This window comes from Rattus norvegicus, chromosome 10, assembly GCF_021556685.1.
Source record: "Rattus norvegicus strain SHRSP/BbbUtx chromosome 10, alternate assembly SHRSP_T2T, whole genome shotgun sequence".
NCBI lineage: Eukaryota > Metazoa > Chordata > Mammalia > Rodentia > Muridae > Rattus > Rattus norvegicus.
The window spans coordinates 34,030,426-34,054,364 of record NC_141543.1 but is presented as its reverse complement, the minus strand read 5'-3'; the positions used below and the strand labels follow the sequence as shown (position 1 = coordinate 34,054,364).

General features: G+C 48.5%; 1 protein-coding gene across 3 annotated transcripts in view; it reads right to left on the bottom strand.

Annotated features, from left to right (window-relative positions):
* Positions 1 to 23,939, bottom strand: part of Ccnjl (cyclin J-like) — a 58,087-nt gene that overhangs the window by 3,358 nt on the left and 30,790 nt on the right. For 2 of the 3 annotated variants that reach the window (XM_087571595.1, NM_001037773.6), the window contains 2 exon segments: positions 3,253 to 3,555; positions 683 to 842 (listed from right to left, as the gene is read on the bottom strand). In XM_087571595.1, coding sequence (XP_087427721.1) covers positions 683 to 842; positions 3,253 to 3,555 — 463 coding nt within the window. 3 annotated transcript variants of the gene reach the window in all.

The window sequence follows — 23,939 nt, the reverse complement described above, 5'->3', positions numbered from 1 at the left end:
TAGTTGAGGCGACTTTGGACCTGTTGGCTAAGTGGTCACTTTTGTGGCTTGGCTAAGAAAAAAAGAACTTATGAGAATGAATTCACGATCATTCAAATCACACTGGGACTCAGACCAATGAACCCAGGCAGGATGGAGTTCAGTTGATAGAGTGCTTGCCTAGCCTGCATGAAGCTGAGTTTGACCCTTAGCACTAAATCAACTGGGTGTGGTGGTGCACACCTGGAATACCAGCACTCAGGATGGAGGGGCAGAAAGACCGGAAGTTCAAGGAGAACCCACTAGCTACAAAGTGAGACTGAAGTTAGCCTGGGCTGTGTAACACCCTGTCTCAATAACAAATACCATGATAGGATGAGTACAATCTTAAAAATACAAAGGGAAACAGCCAACTCTCAAAGCCCCATTCTTGGTTTTCTGAGACAGAGTTTCACTGTTTCTCCTAAGCTGGCCTCCAGCTTTTAATCCTCCTGCTTCAGTGTCCCGACTGTTAACCGCCATACCCGCTTTCCAAATACCACTTCTGTCAGGAGTCACTCTGCCCATTTTGCATGCAACACCTTATCTGTGGGAACTACTACCTGCCCTAGACTCAGGAAATCCCACTAAATCGTTAGCGGGGCCCCAAGAGCAAACAGAAGGTCAACATTTCAGAAATGTAGACAATCAGGAGAGGACTTACACCAGCAGGATTTCGATGCACGTGCTGAGATGCTCCAGGGAGTAGTTCGAGACCCTCTGCAAGTCTCTCGTCCAGTATGGAGAAAGCTGAAGGCAGATCCTGGAGGCCCCAACACAGGCTGCAGCGACCACAGAAGGCTGGAATTTGTAAAATATATGATCTGAAAGAGAATTGCAGAGGGCATTAGTGCTGGAAAGTCGCCCCCACGGAGTCTCCTGCTTGGTCTGTCAAACAGCAGACAAATGAATCCATTCGAGGGCTATGCAGTGCTGGCTTTTTACAAATGGGGTAAGAAACTAGAAAACATCAGGTGCCATTGTTTGGGCTTAAAGGTTTTGGTGTTCAGTTTGTGGCTTCTGGCATCAGCCTAGAGGGACAATTTTTTAAAACATTGTCTACACTCCCAGGAAGCTTCAAGATGCTTGCTGATGGGCTACAAACAGAACCACAAAAATCTTCTTTTCTGGGGGTGGGGGGTGGGAGGTTATTATTGATGGACAGAATCCGGCCAACGGCTGCTTGCAGAGCAACAATGTCTGGTCCTCAGCAGGCACCGGAAATCTGATGAAAAACAAATGAATGTCTGCATGAGTCTGATATTAGTAACTTCGTCTAGGCTTACAAAGTAATATTAAAGCTATTTAAATCACATTTATTTATCTTACCAGAGAGGCACACGAAGTGTGTAGGATATTTGTACATGTGGAGGTCAGAGGACAACTCACTAGAGTCAATTCTTTCCTTGTGCTAAGTGGGATTCAGGGATCGAATTCAGCTCCATGTTCCACTGAGCAACCTCACTGGCCCCAGAAAATTTCCATTTTCCTAAGACTTCTGAAGACAGGTTAATGGGTACAACCAACATTCCTATACTTTTCATGGATGATATCTGGTGCATTATTATTGGTTATCAATTGCTCATGACTTTCAATTACTTCAATTTCTGCCGTTGAAAGTGTCAATCAGTTTAGGGCCGAACAGTAGTTATAGGGAGAGTCATAGAGTCAGACTTCCAGGTTCAAATCCTGCCCCTGATCTTCGGGGAAGTGATTTCACTTCGTGAGTATAAATTCCCTCGTTTATAAAATGGGAATGGCCGAAATAACTTCGAAAGGGGTCTGTCTTGGTTACGGTTACTATTTCTCTGACAAAGCACCATGAAGAAAGCAACTTGGGGATGAAAGGGTTTATTTGGCTTATATCCTAACTCCTGGGCCCTCCTACGTTAATCACTGAGAAAATTCTCTACAGGTTTGCTTACGGAGGCGTTTTCTCAATTGAGGCTCCCTTCCCTCAGGTGACTTTACCTTGTGTCAAGCCAGCACAGGGTCAATGTGAAGCTCAAATGAGTTAATATACACCAAGTTCTGCAGCAAGGCATACAGTAAGTGCTCAATTAATGCCCAATAATTCCAAATCACTGATATCCCTGCTCTGGGCTATTTGTCTTAAGGTGTGTCAATAGTACTTCTGACCAGCATCTTACCTAAGACCTAGATTTAAAAATCTGTTTTGGAGGGCAGCAGACATGGCCCTCTGTAGAGTGTTTCCTCTACAATCATGGGGTAGAATCACAGCAACCACATACCAAGTTGGCCACCCTGCCATTTCCTGCAACCCGGACTGTGATGAGAACAAGACTAAAGAATGCTGTTGTTTGCAGGTTTCTAGACTAGTTGAGCAAACCCCAGGTTCAAGAGTCCCCACTTCAAAGGAATAGATAGAGTGATGGGCCTGTTGCCCTCTTTTGGCTTCTGTACACACACACACGAGGGAGAGACAGAGAGAGAGAGAGAGAGAGAGAGAGAGAGAGAGAGAGAGAGAGAGAGAGAGAGAGAGAGAGAGAACACTATTGTTTTTCTCCAAACAGGCTAACGTGTGTTTTCAACTTGTGTGTTTTCATGTGTGTAAGTACACATTTGCACGTATGCATGAGGTCAACCTCAGGTGTTGTTCCTTGGCCATCTACCTTGCCTTTTGAGACAGGGTTTCACATTGGAACCTAAGGCTTGCTGATCATCCTGCTGGCTAGCTAGCAAACACCAGAGATTCTCCTGCCTCTGACGCCCTGTCTCCCAGATTGTAGGCGTGTCTGTCACTACGTCTTGCTTTTTCTGTGGATTCTGATGCCTGAACTCAACTCCTCACACTACCACAGCAAGCACATTATAGTCTGGGCTCTCTTCCCAGCGCTCCAGACAAGCCGACTTACTGCCCATGCAGATGTGAACATTGCCTGCCCCATCCTTGTTAATCTGTGCGGTGACAGCTCCTTGGGAATGAGCCCACTTGTGTGAGTTGCTGTGACTTAAAGGTTCCCGTAAGAAAACTTCCCAGGCGAGTTGCTAGTCTCTAGCTAGGTACTGATGACTTTCTGAGGTGAACTGCTATTCCATTTCTGCATTGCGCTACAGCACTGGGTACATTCTGCATTTCTTTGCAAAATGGTCGTGATACGGCCGTAGGGGTTCTAAGCATGAAGGAAGGCCCTCTCTCTGGATGACAGCCCTCTTGAGGCGGGTGATCCCAGCCCCTGCTCCTCCCTTAGCCCACTGCTTTTCCACTCTCACCTTGTAGGGTAACTTCCAGGAAGTAGTGGGCGTACTCCTTGAGGCACTCTTTGGTCTTTCGGAGGCAGGTGGTGGGCCATGTGTGGCAGTGGTGGTCCTTCTGGCTGATGGAGGCCAAGAGGTAGTAGTCCAGAAAGTGGGCGGGCGTGGGCAGGCAAAGGTCCCAGCTGAAAGCCTCCAGGAGCAGAAGTTCTGTGGTGAGCAGCTCCTTCTTGGTGAGGGAGAAGTTATGGCTGCTCAGGATCCTTGTACTGTTTATCTGATCCAATTTGGGCACACGGTCTTCTCTGTCCTCAAACTTACCTACGGGGAGGCAGAAGCGCAATTGACTGGAGGAAACCGAAACGGGATAGCAAATTCTCCCTTAGGATGTCTGGATGGTGTTGACAATATGGACAGGAAGGGACAGGTAGGAGGGACTGCCGGGGAATGGAAGGTCACATTTGGATCTGGAATCCTCAGGCCTGTCACTTCCTGCTTTGTCATTGTGATGAGATGTCTCAATCTCTCTGGGGCTCCAAATTGCAAGAAAAGGAGAGACTGATGGTTCAATAAGGCTTTTGTTTGAGTCCACAAGGAAACGCACACAAATGCTCAGGTAGACAGCCGGAACATCAAAGGCACCAGAGAGCAGTCAGGAGCAGCTTTTAGGTTCTAGGAGAGAGGCTCCCACATTCTCTGGCTATCATCAACCCAGGCAGAGCCATATAGCCTTGCAAGTCTCACCCCATCTTTCTAGGGGGGAAGAGGCTGTCTATGCTCATCACTGTCCTCCATGGACCTCCTAGTCTAACCAAGTCGGTTTTAGTTTGGGTTGCCTCGGAAACAAGGTTGCTTGGAAGGTGAGTTCAGAAAAAGGACTGGAAAACTGGGGAAGGCAAGAGGGAAAGGAAGAGAGCCCCCAAAGGAATCACTAAGAGGTGCAGCTGTGGACAACTGGAGCCTGACCACATACAAAGGGAATCTGAGAAATGGTTAAAACTACAGGCTTTAGACCTTGGGTTACACCCTCAACAACAGTAAAGAGGGTCTTCTCCGGCACTAAGGGTCATGACTGGAAACTATTGGGGGACATGATAGACCCACTTTGTGAAGCTCTGCAGGGTGGAGACTTCGGGAATAGGCACTGCTTTCTCAGGATACCACTTCATATCTGACAGTGGACCCTATCTGTCTTAGTTAGGGTTTTACTGCTGTGAACAGACACCATGACCAAGGCAACTCTTATAAAGGACAATGTTTAATTGGGGCTGGCTTACACGTTCAGAGGTTCAGTCCATTATTATCAAGGTGGGAGCATGGCAGCATCTAGGCAGGCATGGTGCTGGAGGAGCTGAGAGTTTTATATCTTTATCTGAAGGCTGCTAGTGGAAGAGTCATTTCCAGGCAGCTAGGACTAGGGTCTTAAAGCCCACTCCCACAGTGACACACCTACTCTAACAAGGCCACGCCCACCCCAACAAGGCCACATCTCCTAATAGTGCCACTCCGTGGCCCAAGCATATATAAACCATCATACCATCCCTGGAGGTTCTTTGAAAGCACTATGTCTCCTGGCCTTGTCTGCACAGCTCTGTAGCCCAGAGTACCCTTCTCCATTCCCTCTTCACTCAGCCAAGCTTAGCAGCCTCATAGGGTGCAGGGCAGCTGCTGAACAAATGTGGTGGGAAGGGCACAGGTGCCTTTGCATACCCCTTTCATGGCGGTGGTCACTGACTCTCGGACCCCATCAGTCACCAGCTTCTCCATCTCTCTGTAAAGACAAGAAGCACCCGCCCTAGGGTGCTCTGAAGACCCTCCTATTCTAAATGCAAGGATGCCAGGGCAAAGCAAATATATCTCAAAGCGAAAGCGGAGACCACTCTTTCTGGTCAGGGGCTATCTCCTTCCAGAGAGCAGTTTGCTGCTGCAATGGGGCTGCCCGCAGAGGGTGTGGCCTCCATGGTGAGCTGGGGCGGGTCAGCACAAACTGTCCAATCAGGAAAAAGCTTCTCTATGGCTGCACTCGGTGCCCCACTGGCATTTGCAGCTACATCCAGGTGCCCTCCTCTTCACCCGCAGATTGTGGTTGTGTGCGTGGACCAAGGGCCCTCCTCCTCTGTGGAGTGCTTTTGCAATGATTCACTCATCCTGTGTCTTTCAAAGCTTAGTTGAAAACCACGTTAATCTCTCGACACTACCCGATTCTAAGACCCCCTGTAGGCGGACAAATGAGTGGATGGGTGGTTCTTCTCTCCTGCGGTGGAATTATCGTATTTGTAGTGTCTCTGGGGAGCTTACATCCCCTAAGTTCTCCAATAACCATGTGTTTATTTAACATTTTAAGTTTTTAAATTTTCTTTTAAAGAGTAAAGAAAAATAAATAAATTTTTAAGAATTTAAATTTTTCTTTAGAGAATTGTTATCAGTTTCCTTTTTCTGCTGTTTCTTTTATTTTGAGACATTGTCTTATGATATAGCTCTGGCTGGCCTTGAACTCAGAGAGATCCACCCACCTCTGCTTCCCGAGTGCTGGGATTAAAGGCGTGTACAGTCATACCCTGCTTTTTAGTAATTTTAAGTGTGTGTGTGTGTGTGTGTGTGTGTGTGTATGTATGTATGTATGTATGTATGTATGTATGTGAAATAGAGAGGGGGGAGAGGGGGAGAGGAGGGGAGAAGGGGGAAGGGGAGGGGAAGAGAGAGAGAGAGAGAGAGAGAGAGAGAGAGAGAGAGAGCGAGCGCCCATGACTGCAGGTGCTCCCATGGGCCAAAAAGTATCAGATCCCCTGAAGCTGCAGTTAAAGGTTGTCGTGAGTCCTGGGAACCAGTATTCTGCCAAGAACATCACAAGCTCTTAACTACTGAGCCATCTTCCCAGGTCTTGACCCCCCCCCCCCTTTTAAAACAAGTCAAGTCAGTAAGAGTGCAATAGGCAAGAGACTATATTTTAAACAAATCACTGAAAAAGCAGCAATTTTGCCCCCAAATTACCCAGCTTTGCCTGAACCTTACACAGAATTGAGCTAGTCTTTGTCACATATACTAAATTGACCCTCCCCCCCACCCCCCGCCCCGGATTTCGTGTTGGTGATTGGATTCTCATCCTCACACGTGCAAGGAAGGTTCTATCACTGAGCCACACCCTGGTCCCCATGAGGTTTTTTTGGGGGGAGGGGAAGGGGGTAGCAGGGACATAAAGTGGCAGAGTAAGGTTCCTAGCCCAGGCAGGACTGGACTCTGCAGCAGGGTCACTGGCAGCCTCCCATCTTCTATCTGGAGGCACAGCTGATGTGTTCAATCAGATTAGTTTCCTCTGCCCCTCCCTGCTTTTCAAACCTTTCAGAACCTGGCTACCAGGCCTCAGAAGATTAACCCCCAAAGGAGGGGGGTGGTCACAGCTTACTGAGAAGGGACCTCACTTTCTCAGCTCCCTCTACTCCATACATCCAGGGGAGGCCTCTCGGGGGACCCTCCACATTGCAGGCTGCAGCCAGGCAGGGCTGGGCCTGAATCCTCAATGAGTTTGCTCCAGTGCTAGCTAGTGGCTTGAAACCCTCCGGGCTGTTCTTTTGTTTATGACTAGGATTCTACTTCACGGTGGAAAGGGGAGGATCCTACAGAATGGAAAGTGCTTCACCAGCACCCAGTACACAGGCTCTCCATGCTGAGTCCTCAAAGGAACACCCAGCATTCCCAGGGCTCCAAACACAGATGATGAGCGATGTGGTCTCCAGCCCCAGAAGCGCCTCAGGAGTCCCTTCTCTTTGTTACCCATGATGACTTCAGCGTCCACATTGTTTCCCAACACACACACTCAGCAGCCAGGACGGGCTTTCTGAGTTTCCTAGCATTGCACGTGCCCAGCAGACCTCCCCTCCCCTCCTCCCACATCTTAAATGCTCTAGCTCTTTGTCCCGAGTGCTGACACCACCAAGCACCACTATACTTCGCTGCTTCCTCTTTACGGACAAAATGCACAGAGGACTTGTCTGTAAGTCTTCCGGGCTGCTCCCGGAGAGATGCTAGGACACAAACGGGAGTCAGACAGGAGTCAGACAAGGGCTGGTCTTTCCCCAACTTCCTTGGCAAACTTTTAATTTCGAAAGTCTTTTAATCAATAGAAATCAGAGGATGGGGAACCCACCCAGCTCTTCTCCCCCTTTCCCCAGCTGCAGACACTTGGTTCATACTTACTCCGTTTCTGTGTGGTGCATATAAACACTGGCTTTTCAAGTTACAGATAGGGTATGCCACCATCCCCGGCACCCTGACGTCTCTTCCTGAGGACATCTTACTACAAACAGTAAGATATTAATAGCACTAGAACACCACCCTGAATTCAATTCCCCATCTTTTGTTCTGGAGACAGGGTCTCATGTAGCCCAGGATGGCCTCAAATTCACTATGCAATTGAGGCTGCCCTTTCATTCTGGTCCTCTTGCCTCTACCTCCCAAGTGTTGGGATGGAAGCCTGCCGGCAATAACATTCTTATGTCCAGTCCCTATTTGACTCGCTCCAGGGATTCTGAAACACATTTTCTATCCCTGTTGGTTCTGTATCCCAGGGCCAAACTAGGTCCACACAACAAAGAGTCTTAAAATCTTTTCAGTTTTACTTCTTAGTGTTCTGGGAACATAGAGTCCAGCTATCTTTTAAAATGTCCCCCATTTTTGATTGGCTGGATTGTTTCCTTCTGGTTAGGCACAGTTGGAAGGGTGTGCAGGAAAAGCACAGAGGTGAGGTCCAGTCCTCCATGCTGAGTCATGTTGGGATTTACAGGTATGGTCGATGTGTCCCAGCTCCAGAAAGGCCAGATTGTATTTCTTAGCTAAGGTGAGGACATGGGCTCTTTCTATTCTAAAGGTTTCCCCCTTTCCCTGTGAGATTCACAAGTAACCTGTAAAGCCAAGGTGAAAGCCAGGGGTGGAACATCCTGTCTTCCAGCAACTGTTTCACTGGCTTGTCATCTGTGGATGATACTTTCCCGAATAAATTATTACCCTGGAATGGAAAAGGACGTTTTGCAAATGCTGTGATTGCACAGACATTTTTCCTTTTAATTTTCTCCTTGCATCATTTTTAATGGCTAAGAGTTCTCCTGACATCTTTTTTGTTTGTTTTTGTTTGTTTGAGACAGGGTTTCTCTGTGAAGTCCTGGTGTATTGGAACTCACTTCGTTAGAGCACACGCTTGCTGGCCACTCAGAGAGGTGTGCCTGCCTCTACCTCCCGAGTGCCGAGATTAAACTCGTGTGACGTCACCACTCTCAAATTCAGGTGTGTGCACATGCACGCAGAGGCCCAAACATCAACATCAGGGGGTCTACGTCCATCACTCCCCACCTTATTTTTTGAGTCAGCTTTGTCACTCAACCTGGATCTTGCTCATTAGGCTTGACAGGCTGGCTGGTCAGCAGGCTCCAAAGATTCTCCTGTCTCTATTCCCCTCCCCAACTCCTATAACTCTGGGATCACAGACGCATGCCACAGAGCCTAGCGTTTACTCCATGCAGTGTGGAAATCTGAACTGAGGTCCGCGTGCTTTACCCACTGAGCCATCCTGCCCCAGATTTTCCTTTTTAGAGAGGGAGAGAAGAAAGGAAGGAAGGAAGGAAGGAAGGAAGGAAGGAAGGAAGGAAGGAAGGGACTGTTATTACAGACTAAAACCCACACAGCAGGAAGTTTACCATTTTTAAATATATCATTCAGTGATATTCTGTAGTTGGCCATAACCGCATCTTGAACCTAGCATCTTGCAAACCTGAAACTGTCCTCATGAAACACTAGCTCCCAACTTCTGCCCTTCAGCCCTGGCAACTGCCATTCTTTCTTTCTCTATGAATGGGGCTTCTCTGAAGACTGGCTAGTCTGTTCCTACCTACTTGTCCTGGCAACTGACCCAACCACAAGGCAGATCAGACAGGATTCTCTGGCCTGAATTAGAGCCAAGAGAAGTGACATTGTTAATTGCCGTTCAAAAAAAAAAAAAAAAAAAAAAGCCCACCTCTTTATTCTGGAAAATTTATGGTATGGTAACAAAAGCTATTAAAAAGGAAAAGGAAAGAAAACCAGGAAGGAAAGAGAGTGTCGTAATAACCCTGTAAGCACATCACTCATCTCCAGCTGTCACGGTACCTGTGTTGCCTCTAAAAGAAAAAAAAATTACATTTTATTTTATTTTACGTGCATGAAGGTTTTGCCTGAAGGCCTGTATGGACACCACCACAGGTGTGCCTGGTGCCCTCAGAGGTCAGAAGATGACATAGGATCCCCTGGAATAGGAGTTATGGGTGCTGGTGAGACGCTATGAAGGTGAGGGAACTGAACCCAGGTCCTGTGCAAAAGGAGCCATCTCTCTCCCACCCCCGAATTCTTAAACAAAAACACATGTAGAAAAAGGAGGTTCTAGGAACCGATAGTGACTGGCTTTATCCTTGTCCTTTCTCACAGGCTCAGGACGCAACTAGTTTGACACCCCCCTCCCGCATTCTTTTGTGATTGGAAGATGATAGACTCTCTCTAGTTGCCCACTCAGGGCTAAGCAAGCCTAGGCTCAGAGAGGGCCTCAGAGTTTCTTGGCTCCAAAGAACTGGGTTTTAAAGCAGCCACAGCTGGCGATGTTTCTGAAAACAGATCCACTTGTTATCCACAACCCTGGTTGGTCTCCATCTTAAAAAAAAACCTCTCTGCCCTCCTCTGAGTACAAGAAGCATACGTGGATCAGGAGTTGGGACTCTGTGTGTGGCCTCCAGGCAGAACCATAGTAGCTGGTTACCTCCTACCCTGCATGGTGGTGACGGGGGCAAGAGGGGAGCTGGGACAGTGGGACAAAAAGCTGCTCCTGGCTTTTTACCTCATGCCCACGTGGATCCTGACAGTTTTCCAGATAAGTGTAAGAAACATCAGGTAGCAGAGGTAGGAACCTCACCCATAAAGAGCTTTCTTGTTTCTCCTGCAGGGACTTGGATGGGAAGCCCCCTACCAGGTTGCAGCTCTTGCCAGGGAGGGTGAGATCAAGGTCCCAGGAGCGGCAGCCCAAGCAGCAGGGCAGGCTAACAAGAAATGCCTGCACAATCAATTCTTCTTTTTCCCTTTGTGTTGTCTCCCCCCCCCCCTCAGATTCTGCTCTCCTCAGAGGAGAGAGATGTGATCACCAGAGGGGGACAACTCAGCCAGCTTTATTTATGGCAGTGGAGACAGTGACCAGAGAGAACAGAGCTTCTGGAGGACACCCTCCCTGGAGGCTTAAGTTTCCTATCCCCACTTAGTTACCTTCCTGTGAATTTGAGCAATTGAGCTGATGCCTCACATGGTAGCAGAGAGGGCTCTAGGGACATCCCAGGGAATATACCAGACAAAGGATCCCCTGACATGTGGGATGTGCCCATCAGCAGTAGCAGCTGTTACTGTATTATTTCCAGAATATGATATATTTTTTTACATCAAACTGGCAACTTAGAGAGTCTCGTCAGTCGGGCACAGATGAGCTGCTAGTGTGGTAGCTAATGTCAGAAGACATTTTCTTTTTTTTTTTTTTTTTTGGTTCTTTTTTTTCGGAGCTGGGGACCGAACCCAGGGCCTTGTGCTTCCTAGGTAAGCGCTCTACCACTGAGCTAAATCCCCAGCCCCAGAAGACATTTTCTTAAAGGTTCTGACAAGGGATGGAAATCATCCCGACAAAAGGCACCGTCAGCTCCATCTCACCGCACAGGCTGTACTGGGTTGGGAGAGTGGATGCTGCAGTCCCGGCCTCCTTCCTTTACCTATGGCACCTCGAACACAGCCAGCTGGTAATTACGATGCCCAGAGGGTAGACGTGGGACAGAGAGCAGTGCTGGCTCTGAATCTTTCCCCCGCTCTCATGTCTCCTCAGGGATGGGATTGCTTCCAGTTGGTTAGCACACGAGACGGGGAATCTGCCCACCAAGCTGTGAGCTATGGGAGGTGGACTCTTGGTTTGTTGCTGCACCCCAGCTTGCTATGCAGTAGGCAACCCCCCACACACACCTGGCTATCCTGCATCCAATCAGGATCGACCCTGACTGCTTGCTTCATGATGCCAGGGTACACATCTGCCATGAAAACCACCAGAGAACCGCTTCTGGCCTAAGGAGAATACTCCTCAACAGATAGCTTTGGTTTTCTTTCATAAATGAGCAAATGGTTTTAAGGTCTAGAACTCTCTATACCACAAGCATAGACCTCATAGACACAGTCCCAAGGCAACTCACAGTTTGAGGATGACCCTGTGGAGGGTAAGTTCCCCATAGGCCTGGGTGTGAGGCCAGTGGCAGACTCTTCCGGTCTAGCCACCATCCCGTGCTCCGCTCCACAAACACTTTCCTCTTCAATTTCCCTTATGCTAATGAGCGACTGGATTCCAGAGCCTTTCTAGGGAAGACCGTATGATCAACAGGATGCTGCTTTTTCTATGAACAATAGAATTTAAATCAAAAGGGTGACACACTACCTGATATGGTGGTCCCTCGTGAAGGTGCCCTTCTCCTGAAAGCCATACAACATCCAACCCCAGTCTTTTTGTAGTTAATGGTGGCATTTAGGAAGGGTACTTCCTACTTTTCCCCAAAGCAGGGCACAAGAAGTATCTTTCCAGGAACTGGGACACACATGGGGCAAAATGGCCGAAAAGCTGATCACACAATAGCCCAGAAACCGCCTGAGGACATCGTCCTCTGAAGAGATTGTTAAGCACCTAGCGTAGCACAGAGGTGGGGACACACTGAAGACATGTGCACGACGAGACAGAGGCTCAGCCAAGTCACCTACTGCCATCTACTCTGGGCTGAGTCTCGGCCCTGCGACATGGAAATAACAGGATGAGTTGAGGTGGTGTGCCGGGCTAGTGTGCTCAGAGTGGTGCCCTTCACAGATCTTGCTTCATCCAGAATTAGCAGCATCCTCAGTTAGAGGTACAATGACAGGTTTCTGGTTGTACCTTGACGGAGAGACAGAGAGAGCCAGGGGCAGAGAGGAAAAGACCCCTCTACATCAGTGTTTGGTGCTCCGTGGGAAAGAAAGGCAGTTGTGACAATCACAGAGCTTGGGGACCAGGCAGCCCTCAACCCCACTGTACCTATGGGTCTGATGAGACGGGTACAAGATCTCCGGTCTCTGCGAAGATGTTGGAATTAGGATCATCCTGGAGGAGCAAACCTTCAGTACCACTGTCCGCCTGGACTGCCTTCCTCTCCCCTTAAGAACAAAGAGAGAGCAACCCTCCTCTCTCTCATCTTTCTGAAAAGCAAAGGCATGATGTCGACGGCTGTCTCCAGTGTGTGCATACGGCAGGCTGGATAAATAATGCGTGAATGGACCTACAGACGGACGGATGGGTGGAGGGAGGAGAGCCAGCACATTTCCGATGGCCCAAATCAACTCCCGAGTCCGGTTTGGGGCGGAGCCTAAGGTGAAGCTATGAGTAGCTGTTTTCCTCCAGAGGAAATTGTGGAAATGCCTCCCAGGGTTGGTGGTGGCATCTAGCCAGTTGGGTCACACACAGGCTTCCCTTCTCGCTGTGAGGATGTCGCTGCCTCAGGATGCAGAAATAGGAACGATGACTTTATAGGGTAGCTTCAGCCAATCCCTGGTCCTGTTGTGTCCCACTTTATAAGTGACCTAAATAACTCTATGGACTGAAATCTAGGATTGTGAGATAAGAGACGTCTGTCACATGTGTGGCTGGCACCAGGGCCAGGGTTGGGTAAGGGCTTTGTGCAGAAGAGCAGAGTCTTGCCAGGAATAAAGCTCCTTTAGTAACTGCTGAGTAAAATGTTCGTTCCCACTGTCACGGTCTGGGTCTGATGGGGCTTCTGGTATCGAACAACAGCAAACCAAGTTGAGGGGCCAAAGGTGTAGGTTCTGGATCTTTTGTTCCAACATCTGCTGGGAGCAGAAAGAAGGAACGAGAGGGGCGGCATGGCTGCTGCTGTGCGTTAGGAAGAGAGCCACTTCCTGAGGGCTGATGCAACCTTCCAGTTAGAGTGGGTCTGTGGCTTAGAAAGCAGAGGTCTCAGGAGCTTGCACAACCTGTCTGCTGACCCGGGCGTCTTCTTGGTACCACTTAGCACTGAGGTGATCGGGTGAAAGGCAGAGACCGCCGCTATGAGCCCAGACCCACCAAGCCATTCCAGGTCAATTGCCTGGTCCTCCTCCTTCCTAATTGCCTCTCTTCCTAGCTGGGTCCTTTTTTAGAAAAGTTCCTGATGTCTTAAGCCTTGGTTTCTACCTCTGTTAAATAAGGAAATAATGCTTACCTCCTTGGGGTCCGTTTGGGAATTAACGGAGTAAAAATGTATAAAAATATATAAAATGTCGCATAGCACATACACTCTCCAAAAACATTCGTGATTCTATTTATTACAGAAGGTTTACCTTCCACTTCCACATGCTGATGACGGGGGTAAATATAGAAGCCTTAAGACACTTCTATATTTAAAAAATTCTTTTTTCTGTTTTCTAAATTTCCACAGGAAACAGAGATCACTCTCCCACGGAGGAAAAACATCTTTAGCTCCTCAGAAGGCAAGGCACTGCTGAAGGGAACCTAGACCTCAGAAGGGGCAGAGTAAACCTATCAGAGGAGATTCCAGAATATGAGCCCGCCGACTCCAGGAATATCCTGGCAGGAACCTGCATTTAACAAGTGCCCGCAAGTCAGGAGATGTCAGATTTTCCTAGAAGAGTCCCAGAAACCCCACCATGCCCGGTGACAAAGAGGAGCCTTTTCCTGTCTAGACATGAAAATGCTTGTAATTAAAATTAAGACGTGAAAGGGGAGAGGCCACGCAGGCTTTCTAAAGCCAATCTTAAAACTCTTATGTTAGCACAACAAATACAGCAGCGAGTCCTCATCTCGCCACTAGGGCGGTGTACTTCCCTGGAGTATGAAATGGTTTTTAAGGCTGACTGCCACAACCCACCAGGTAGGGATGGGGGTGGGGATGGGGATTGGGCAGCTGAAAGGGAAGCAGCTGTGACCAAGGCTCACACACTGCTATCCCATGAAGCTGAGCATCCCAGGAAGGCAAGGCACGATGTCAGTAGGAAACAGGAGAATTGGGCATAGGGGAAGGAGTGGTTTAGCGATATATTGAAAGCTTAGCATCAGGAGGCCCTGGGTTTGGTCCCAAGCCCTCAAAACAAAAGGAGATGGGCATAAGGTAGTCTTGGCATTGATAAGGTGCCCAATGTGGTTAAGATGCCAATATTTGGTGCTGGAGAGAATGCCTTGGCAGTTGAGAGCTCTGGCTACCCTTCCAGAGGACCTGGGTTCAATTCCCAGCACTGACATGGCAGCTTCAAGCTCTCTGTCATTTAGTTCTAGGGTATCTGAAACCTTTATAATTTTTACTTTAAGACTTAATTATATTTTGCTTTATGATCGTTTTGCCTGCATATATGTGAGGGCTCCATGTGTGTGTGTGCCTGGTGCCTGTCCTGTGGGGGTCAGAAGCGGTGTCAGATGTTTGTGAGCCACCATGTGGGTGCTGGGAGTCAAACCACCGAGCCATCTCTCTAGGCCCCTGATACACTTTTTAGGCCTCCATAAACACAGCAGCACATGGTGTACAGACATACATACAAGCCAAACAACAACAACAACAACAAGCCAAAGCCAGACAAACAATACATATACATAAAAAAAAACTTTTAAAAATATGCAAACATTCACCACAGAGGGAGTTCACAGCTGAGCCCAACACCAGTTCTCAGGTAGCATGGAACTCAGAGGGGGCACCTGACTCCAGTGTTCCGGTGCTCTCTTTGCTTACTGTGCAAATTGCTTATCCCCTAACAGCAAGGACATCTTGTTCTCTTAGAAGGCGCTCCTCTTGTGTTGGCAATGCAGGCTAAGCCTGCATCATTAGGAGAGTGTTTCAGACGATGAGCAACTTGAGGATGGGGGGCTGGGTTTATTTTATGGCCCACTCTCAGCCCAGGACGGGTACAGGCCCACTCTCTGTCAAGTAGGTACAAGGTTTCAGGGCAAGTGGTCTTCATCCAGGGGTGCTGCGGACATCACCTCCGTTCATTATCACCTCTCTAGAGCCCACAGTGTCTCTTGTAGAATGGGAGGAGGGGTCCTAACACCTCTGTGGGGTGCCTATTGAATGCTGTACGACCATCCGTTCAAGCAGTCAATCTAAGACTCACTGGGGAGCCGAGGCTACAAATCTTCAGAACCTCCATTCCCAGACAAACAAGTTTAGGCTCTAACCTGCTAAGGCATTTTGTACAGTTTAAGAGCTTCTGGCCCACTCAGCTGTCTGACAGGCAGCTCACACACAAAATCCCTCTCCTGAAATGGCTCCAAGCCTGCCAGCGGCAGAGATGGGAACAGGAAATGGAAAATCACCATGTCCCCTGCTTTCTGGGCTGTCATGTTCGAGCTGGTGCTAGGATCTGCTCTACACAGCTCTCAGAAGAGAAGACGACCCTTCCCAGGCTTTGTGGCCACCACCCAAACCCCACTGCTGAGCAAAGGAGCCACAGGATGCTGTAGCAGTGTTTGCATGGCAGTGTGTGTGTGTGTGTGTGTGTGTGTGTGTGTGTGTGTGTGTGTGTGTGTGTGTTGGGGGAGGGGGTAAGGATGAAGCACAAAATGTAAGGCCCCGTGTGACATCATCCCTGAGTGCTGAACCGTTTGCAAAGGTTCCCGTGGCAGGACAAAGGAAAAGGAGTGTCCCTCCTAGTCGCTTTCCCACAAGCTATGAGGAAACAGTAAGTTTCCCCCTGTATTTCCAGGATCTGTTTCCTTGGAGACTTGGGTCTGACTCTGGCCAGAACTCTCACACCTTGCCAGAAACCTGGGGGGAAGAAAAAAAATCACCCCTTTGTTTCTGCTGCCTACAGTGCAGAGGTTCTCAAGCTTCCTAAAGCTGCGACCCTTTAATACAGTTCCTCCTGTTGTGGCTGCCAACCATAAAATTATTTTGGTTGATACTTCATAACTGTATTTTTTGCTGCTTTATGAATTGTAATGTAAATATCTGACATACAGAACGTCTGATATGCAACCCCTATGAAAGGGCCGTTCGACCCCACCCCCCAAAGGGGGTCTTGAACCAAAGGATGAGAACCATTGCTACAACGAAAGCCTTGGAGGCATCTTAAGCATTCTTAGCTCTGAGGGGCGGGGTGGGGCGAGGTGACCGGATGGGGGAAGCTGTTACACTCAGAACCCCAGGCTTAGTTCTTCCCAGCCAACCACAAGGGATTAAGACAGCTTTCAAGTTCCAGAAATCTTCAGCCAGATCTCCAAAGGGTGGCCCCTCCCACTCCATTGCCAGAGCGGCAGCTGGGCAGAGGTAACAGTAAGGGAGTGATCAAAGCCAGGGAGGCTTACACGGGTGAGGGGGACACGGGGGGGGGGGGGAGTTGTGTGAAGGTGATCTCCTCGGGGAAGGCCAGGCTTTTCCTATAATCTCCTGAGATCCTCACGCAGGAGCCTGACAGGCACTCGCCTGTACTGGTTTCTGTCCGAAGAGACAAGACTATTGATTTCCACTTTAAGGAGTCCTAAAAGCAACTAGTATCTTCCCATTCCTTCTCTGAGCATCCTAGACAGGGCAAGGGACGGGTGCAAAATGGAAATGCACCCCTAGAGGGAGGGCTGGCCACTAGGGCACCCTGAGGAGAGCCAGGGGCAGGGAGACACCCCACTCAGTTTTGACAATTTATTGCTTATTTGTTTGAGGAATGTATAGGTGGGAGTGGAACATGGTTACAACCTTGTTAGCACCTAGGAGGATGGAGCAGGGGGATGGAGAATTTGAAGCCAACCTAGGCTATATAGCAAGCCAAGCTAGTCTGTTCAACGGGGGAAAAAAATCCTCAAAACAAACAAACAAACAAACAAACAAGGACAACCTAGACCTATCTCCTAGTTCAATTTAAACACCTACCACCATATTTTAAAACGATTTCCATTTTTACTTGTGGGATGAGTGTTTGTTTACATATACCGTATGTGTGCAGTGCCCAAGGAGGCCAGAATAAGGAAGCCATCTGATCCTCTAGAACTAGAGTTATAAAAATCGTGGCCTGTCATGTCTGTACTCAGAGTCGAACCCAGGTCCTCTGCAAGAGCAGCATGTGCTTTTAACAGTCAGTCGCCACTGTAACATTGCCTGACAACATCCAGAACATTCTCTCTCTCTCTCTCTCTCTCTCTCTCTCTCTCTCTCTCTCTCGCTCTCTCTCTCTCTCTCTCTGTGTGAGTGTGATTGTGAGTGTGAGTGTGATTGTGTGTGTGAGAGTGTGAGTGTGTGTGTTACTGGGGATTGATTGAGCCTTGGGCCTCACATATGATAGGCAAATACTCTTCCATCAAGCTACGTGTCCAGCCCCTTACTTGCCCTATGGCCAAAAGATTCTACTTGTGGGACAGGACTTCGTCTTACAGGCAGACTCGTGTAAGCAGGGGATGCTACAAGGACAGGACAGTGGCTTTCTGGCTGTAAACAGCAGGGGGAAAAGTGGACGCCAGCCCAAAGTCTCAACAATAGAGAGCTCGTTAAATAAATGCTGCTGATAAAATGGAGGGTTCATAGCTGAGAAAGAGTGCAGGTAACTAACTGCCTGATAAGACTGAAGAAAGCACTGGGTATAAGAGCCCGGTTAGGCATATTCATTCATTTATGATTGGCCTGTTTACTTGTTTGTTTATTTATTGTTGGGTGAGGCTCATGGGCCACAAGCGTAGCACGCAGAGAGGTCAGAAGACAACCCTGGGAAATCAGTTCTTCCCCTCTACCCTTCCATGGGTTGGGGCCTGGGAATCCATGTAAAGGGCTTTTTAAAGATTTATTTATTTATTTCATGTATGTGGGTACACTGTCGCTGACTTCAGAAGAGGGCATCAGATCCCATCACAGATGGCCGTGAGCCACCATGCGGTTGCCGGGATTTGAACTCAGGACCTCTGGAAGAGCAGTCAGCGCTCTTAACCCCTGAGCCATCTCTCCAGCCCGTAAAGGGCTTTTTACAAGCTGCTTTTACCTGCCGAGGAATCTCACAGGCCCCAGTTAGGTGAATTTATCCCGAAGAGGCTTTCTGTTCTTCACAAAGGTAATATTCTACAAAGTCACCTTGAACTCGCTGCCCTTAGGGGAAAGAGAGGGGGAGCAAGCACACTCCGTCAGCCAGCCAACACAGAGCTCCTAGAACTCTGCATTGTTTCTTTCCGTTTAACAGGAGGTGCTGATGATTCCTTAACTCTGAACCCGGGGCAAAAAAAAAAACAACACAAGGAGTGCCTGGGAGGTAATACCTGTACCTTCTCGAAGAGACAACACAGCTTTCCTGAGAGTAGGAAACGGGACAATAGCCCTGCACGGCTGGGGGTGGGGGTGGGGGTGGGGACGAGGGTGGGGGGAGGGACAGAGGGGTGGGCACCTGAAATAGCAGAGCCATCAATAAAACCCACAAACATGGAGGAAACACAGCCCTTACCAGACATAGAAGAATACTTGTTTACCACGGGGGAGAGGAAAGAAAGGCAGAGCACTGCCCCCTTCTATCTCACCTGGGACTACACATAAAGGCGATGAAAAGTCCCAATGTCCTGCCCCCGTGCGAGCACAAAAGCATCAGCATTGATTTTTGCTCTGCCTTTTGTTTTTCTTAAATGAAAGGCTGGGAGGCGAGCTCAACAGCAGAGTGTCAGCCTAGCACAACATGTGGCCTCGTTGTGCGGTTCCCCAGCACCAGAGAGGGGTGGGTATCAGACAAATTCATGAGCCTTAAGTATGAAATCGCCGCCTGTACAGACATAGAACGTCTCCACAAAAACACACTAGATCAGTTTGTAAGAAGATGCAGGAGCCTTCCAGAGGTTTCCTCTGTCCAGTAGGGTGGAAATTGACTGTATTTTATTCTTTGGATCTCACTTCTAACCGATAACGCATTTCTAATTTTAAAGACCTATACTGAAGGACAGGCTTCTGTGCAGGTGAGCTACAGGCTGACTCTGGGCTAAAAACCAAAAGAAAGGACCCTATTCAGATAGGGGGTCCTTTCCAGATAGAGAGATCACAGGGTCACCTTCCACTCTTCTCTCTCCTGGGGACTCCTGGGGATGGAATCAGGCCCCAACATGACAGGTAGCGAAGAACTCAGACTCACCTGTTAAAAACTAAGGTCAGGGGCTGATGAAATGGCTCAGAGGGTAAGGCACTTGCTCCCAAGACTGATGACCTGAGTTTGATCCCCAGGACTCAGGATAGAAAGAGAACCCATCCTTCTACGGATTGTCCCCTGACCTCCACATGCACAGTATGGAAGGTGGATGTGTGCAAATGCACACACACACACACACACACACACACACACACACACACACACACACACACTGTCAGAACTTGACCCCAAGAGGCAGGAGGACCATCATCCCTCTACCCCCACCTTCTATGGCTTTTCAGACCTGAGGTGATCAGCCAGGGGCCGGATGGGCTTTTAGCCCACAGGAAACCACTCAGCAGTGAGCACTGTTTTCCCAGGGAGGGTGTGGGATCCTGGAAGCGGCCATGAAAGGCAACAGAAATCTGTGTAGACAAAGCTCATGAAGTTGAAAGAGAGGGGGAAGAACTGAGAAGGCCAGTGAGAGGGAGCCTGGCTTTGTGTCTACTGGGGTTTACGAGGATGTGACAATCTATAGCTTGTCTTCCGGCCAGGAAATGAGAATAGTTTCTCTCTTCCCTTCAATTACGGAGACACCCAAGTCAGGAAGAACAAAAGCCAGTTTGTGGATATAGACTCTGAGTACAGGGGGACATTAACATTTTGTGGTTGGAACTTCTGTAGCATACGTATAATTTTAAAAAAATGTTACGTATATGCATAACTCATGCTTGTTCAAGATGTTTACATGTCCGTACATAAACCATGGGGTGCACGGAAGGATCGTTGGGGAGTGGTTTATCTACATTAATGTCTGAGGTTCATAAATCATAAACTCAGGTCACTGGGGTCAAGCCCCAAGCACCTTTACCCACGGAGCCATCTTAGCAGCCCTGTAGATTTTTTAAAATCATTTTTTAAAAATAATAAAAACATCTTTCTTTAAAGGAAAACAAAAAATGACATTAGGCCTTACATCCAAGGCCAGGGGGTCTGACACAAAGGTCACTCTCCTTGTCCAAGGTTAAGGACTCAACAGACTATAGTTCCTTTGAGCGTAGCCCCAGGTGTCTTCAGGGTCTCTAGAGGGCTCGGACGCAGCCTTAACGCATGACCGGGAAAAGGGCTCCCATGGAGACTTGTGCCTTAAAGTTCACAGCAGCCCCAGGGAAGTAAAAACCACCCAAAGATCTGTGGGCAGAGGACTGGAGAGATTGACTTGTCATTCATAGAGGACACAAGTCAGCAGAAGATCTGACAGGAGCTAAAGCTCGGACACAGGAAATACTGCTCCCACACTGTATGGTCCTCCCAGAATGCACAAGTCATACAGTTAGATGCAAGGTGAGTGGTGGCCAACGCTGCGAAGTTAAGGAACAAGAGGTGGCTGTCCATCAGAACAAGCGCTCCGTCACTGAGTGACATTCTCAGCCCTCTTTTACCTTTTTGTTTGTTTGGTTTTTTTTTTTGTTTTTGTTTTTTGAGACAGGGTGTCACTAAATTACTCACTTGTAGCCCAGGCTAGCCCTGAACTCACTTGTAGCCCAGGCCAGCCTTGAATCTGCCTAAGCCCCTGGAATACTTAGGATTATAGGCCTGAGCTGCCATCACAAGGGATTAAAAAAAAAAATGCTCTAGACCTAGACAGAGAGCTGCACAGCAGATGGAATAGATGCATTAAATCCCACTGAACTGTATGTACGCTTTAAAGTGGCTAAACTGGTGACACTATAATTTTAATTTTATCTTAAGTATAAAGCAAATAAAAAACAAAAACAACAATAACAAAACAACAACAAAAAAAACTCACCAAGCTGCGTGACTTTGGGGAAGTTACACAGCCTCTCTGAACCTAAAAATCATAGACATATGAAACATGCCCTCCCATGCCGGTTGGGTGGACTCTGGTCTGGGCCTGTGGAAAGAGACCAGGACAGAATAAAATGGAGGCCCCTTGTAATAATTATCAGGACGTGCTAAAGCAACTCACCGGAGGTTTGAAAGTTTCCATGTTGTCAAGTAATCCTTTAAATTAAGCGGGAACACTAAAAAGACAGTTGGGGGACGGAGGACAGGTAAGATGAGAGATTCAAAGGACAGTGACTCTACAATACACCTACTGTTTTGTTCTTATTATTGGCACAGGTCTCAATGTGCAGCCCTGGCTGGCTTAGAACTCACTATGGAGATCAAACTGGCTGTGAACTCAGAGAGAACTGCCTCTGCCTCCAATCTCAGTGCTGAGGTTAAAGATTTGTGATACCATGATATTAACTGAGGGTTTTTTTGGGGGGGGGAGGGGTGCATATGCCAGGCAAATTCTTCACTACCAAACTCTAACCCCAGCCCCGTATGATATTCATGAGTCTATGCTGTGTTGAGGTAGGGGACACAATGAACTCAGTCATAGAGACTAAGGGGCTGCTTTGCCATGTGATTCTTGCTGTTCTGCCACGTCCTAAAGACCTAGACCCTTGCTCATTTTAGGAGAACAGAGGGACCTTAGGTAGGAGAGAGACTCCATCTGTGCAAAATTCTGTATCTGCAAACAGCTTTATAAGAACTCAGGATTTGAGGGGTTGGGGATTTAGCTCAGCGGTAGAGCGCTTGCCTAGCGAGCGCAAGGCCCTGGGTTCGGTCCCCAGCCCCCGGCGGGGGGGGGGGGGGAGAACTCAGGATTTGGAGTTGGGAAGATGACTCAGCTGGTGAAGAGCTCCAAGGCTGCATCCCCTGCGCCCTGTACAAAGTCGCACGTGTACAAAGCTGCGTGTGCTTGTAATCTTGGTGCTGGTGAGGTCGGGGCACGGGGATCCTGGGGCTTGAGCCAGCCCACCCAAATGGTCAAGCTTCGGGTTTCATGAGGGACCCCAGCTCACAAAAATAACCCAGAGAGTGACCGAAGACACCTGAGGTGAATCTCTGGCCTCCCACCCTATGCAGGGGCATACATGTGCACATTCACACAAACACATAAAACCCTGAGAACCTGGGGCTGGAAAGATGGCTCAGCAGATAAGACCACGTTCACCCTTGCAAAGGACTCCGGTTTCATTCCCATCATCCGCATTAGGCAGCTCCCAATCACCTGTAACTCCAACTCCCAGGAGATCAGATCCTCTGGACAGACAGTCACAGACATACAGACACAGATGCATGTACCGATTCTCTCTCTCTCTCTCTCTCTCTCTCTCTCTCTCTCTCTCTCTCTCTCTCAAAATAAATCTTAAAAAAAGAAGCAAAACTCTTCAGACTCACAGGTGGGGATGCTGGATTTTCTTATCTCGGAGTAATTTGGAACGGAATCATCAGAACTTCAAGCTTGCCCAGGCAAGGCATCCCACCACCACCTACCCCTGTGGCAGACAGAGCCCAGGAAAGAGGCAAGGAAGGGTAAATAGGATTTCAGGCTGCCACAGGAACTTGGCTTTGCTCGGGCCCTGAAGCATATGGCTGGTGTTCTGAAACCCCATTATTGTCTCCCCGGGCTGGCCGAGCCCATCAACATGTGGGTGGGGGGCGTCTGCCTCTCCATCTGGAAGGCACCCTCTTCCTCCACCATGGCGACAGCAATACAATGGAGTCTCCACTGTGAGCCTTGCATCCTGGCTCCCTAGACAGACGCTCCAGGAGAGCTCCATGGCCCCGAGGAAATATAAGTCCCCTACCCCCAGCAGGTCCTCGATGCAGGCCACAGATCACAGAAGCAGCAGGCCAAAGGCCATGGTGTGCCTGAAACATGATGCCTGCTCTGCCCTTCTCTGATGGAGACATCTCACAGGTCTCCCTGCCTTTCTTTCAGAGATGATAAGATGCTACAAAAGGCTTGGCTCTGAGCGAAATTAGCTCGCACTGATAACTCGAAAATTCTAGCTGGCCAGGATTGGAGACAGTGTATACAACAGGGTAGGTCCTAGGGGAAAATGAGATGGAGTTTGGGAAACTTGAAAGGCATTCTCTTGCCAGGCACTGCGGCAGATGCCTATAATCTCAACACTGGGGGAATCACAAAGTTTGAAGGCAGTGACTTCCAGACTCACTAGGGCTACATAACCAGATCCCGTCTCAAAAATCAACCAACCAACCAACCAAATAGATTCTAAAAAACAGCTGTGTGTGTGTGTGTGTGTGTGTGTGTGTGTGTGTGTGTGTGTGTGATGACCATCACCGAGTGATGGTGACCATGGGGTTTGGAGCAATGAAGCCAGGATGAGACAAAAAAACAAAACAAAACAAAACAAAACAAAACAAAACCCACAGCAGAAAATGGGTGCCACCCTCCTATAGCATCGAGCAATAAATATTCCATAACACGGGGTTAGTAGCACAGCATGAAAGAGAATGTCAAATCTGATTGCAAGTTAAGTGTAAAATATTAATGCTAGATGCCAAGCACTAAGGCGAGGTCTTCAGTGGCAGCTGTATGGTTTGAGCTCAAGACATCAAGAACATTCCGCTTCCCTGAATGGAGGGGTGGAACCCCAGTTTCGGGGGGGCTCCCCAAGCTTTGTTCATTTTGCTACTTCCACAAATGCTCTTAGGAGGGTCTCATGTGCCGAGCTCTCTTC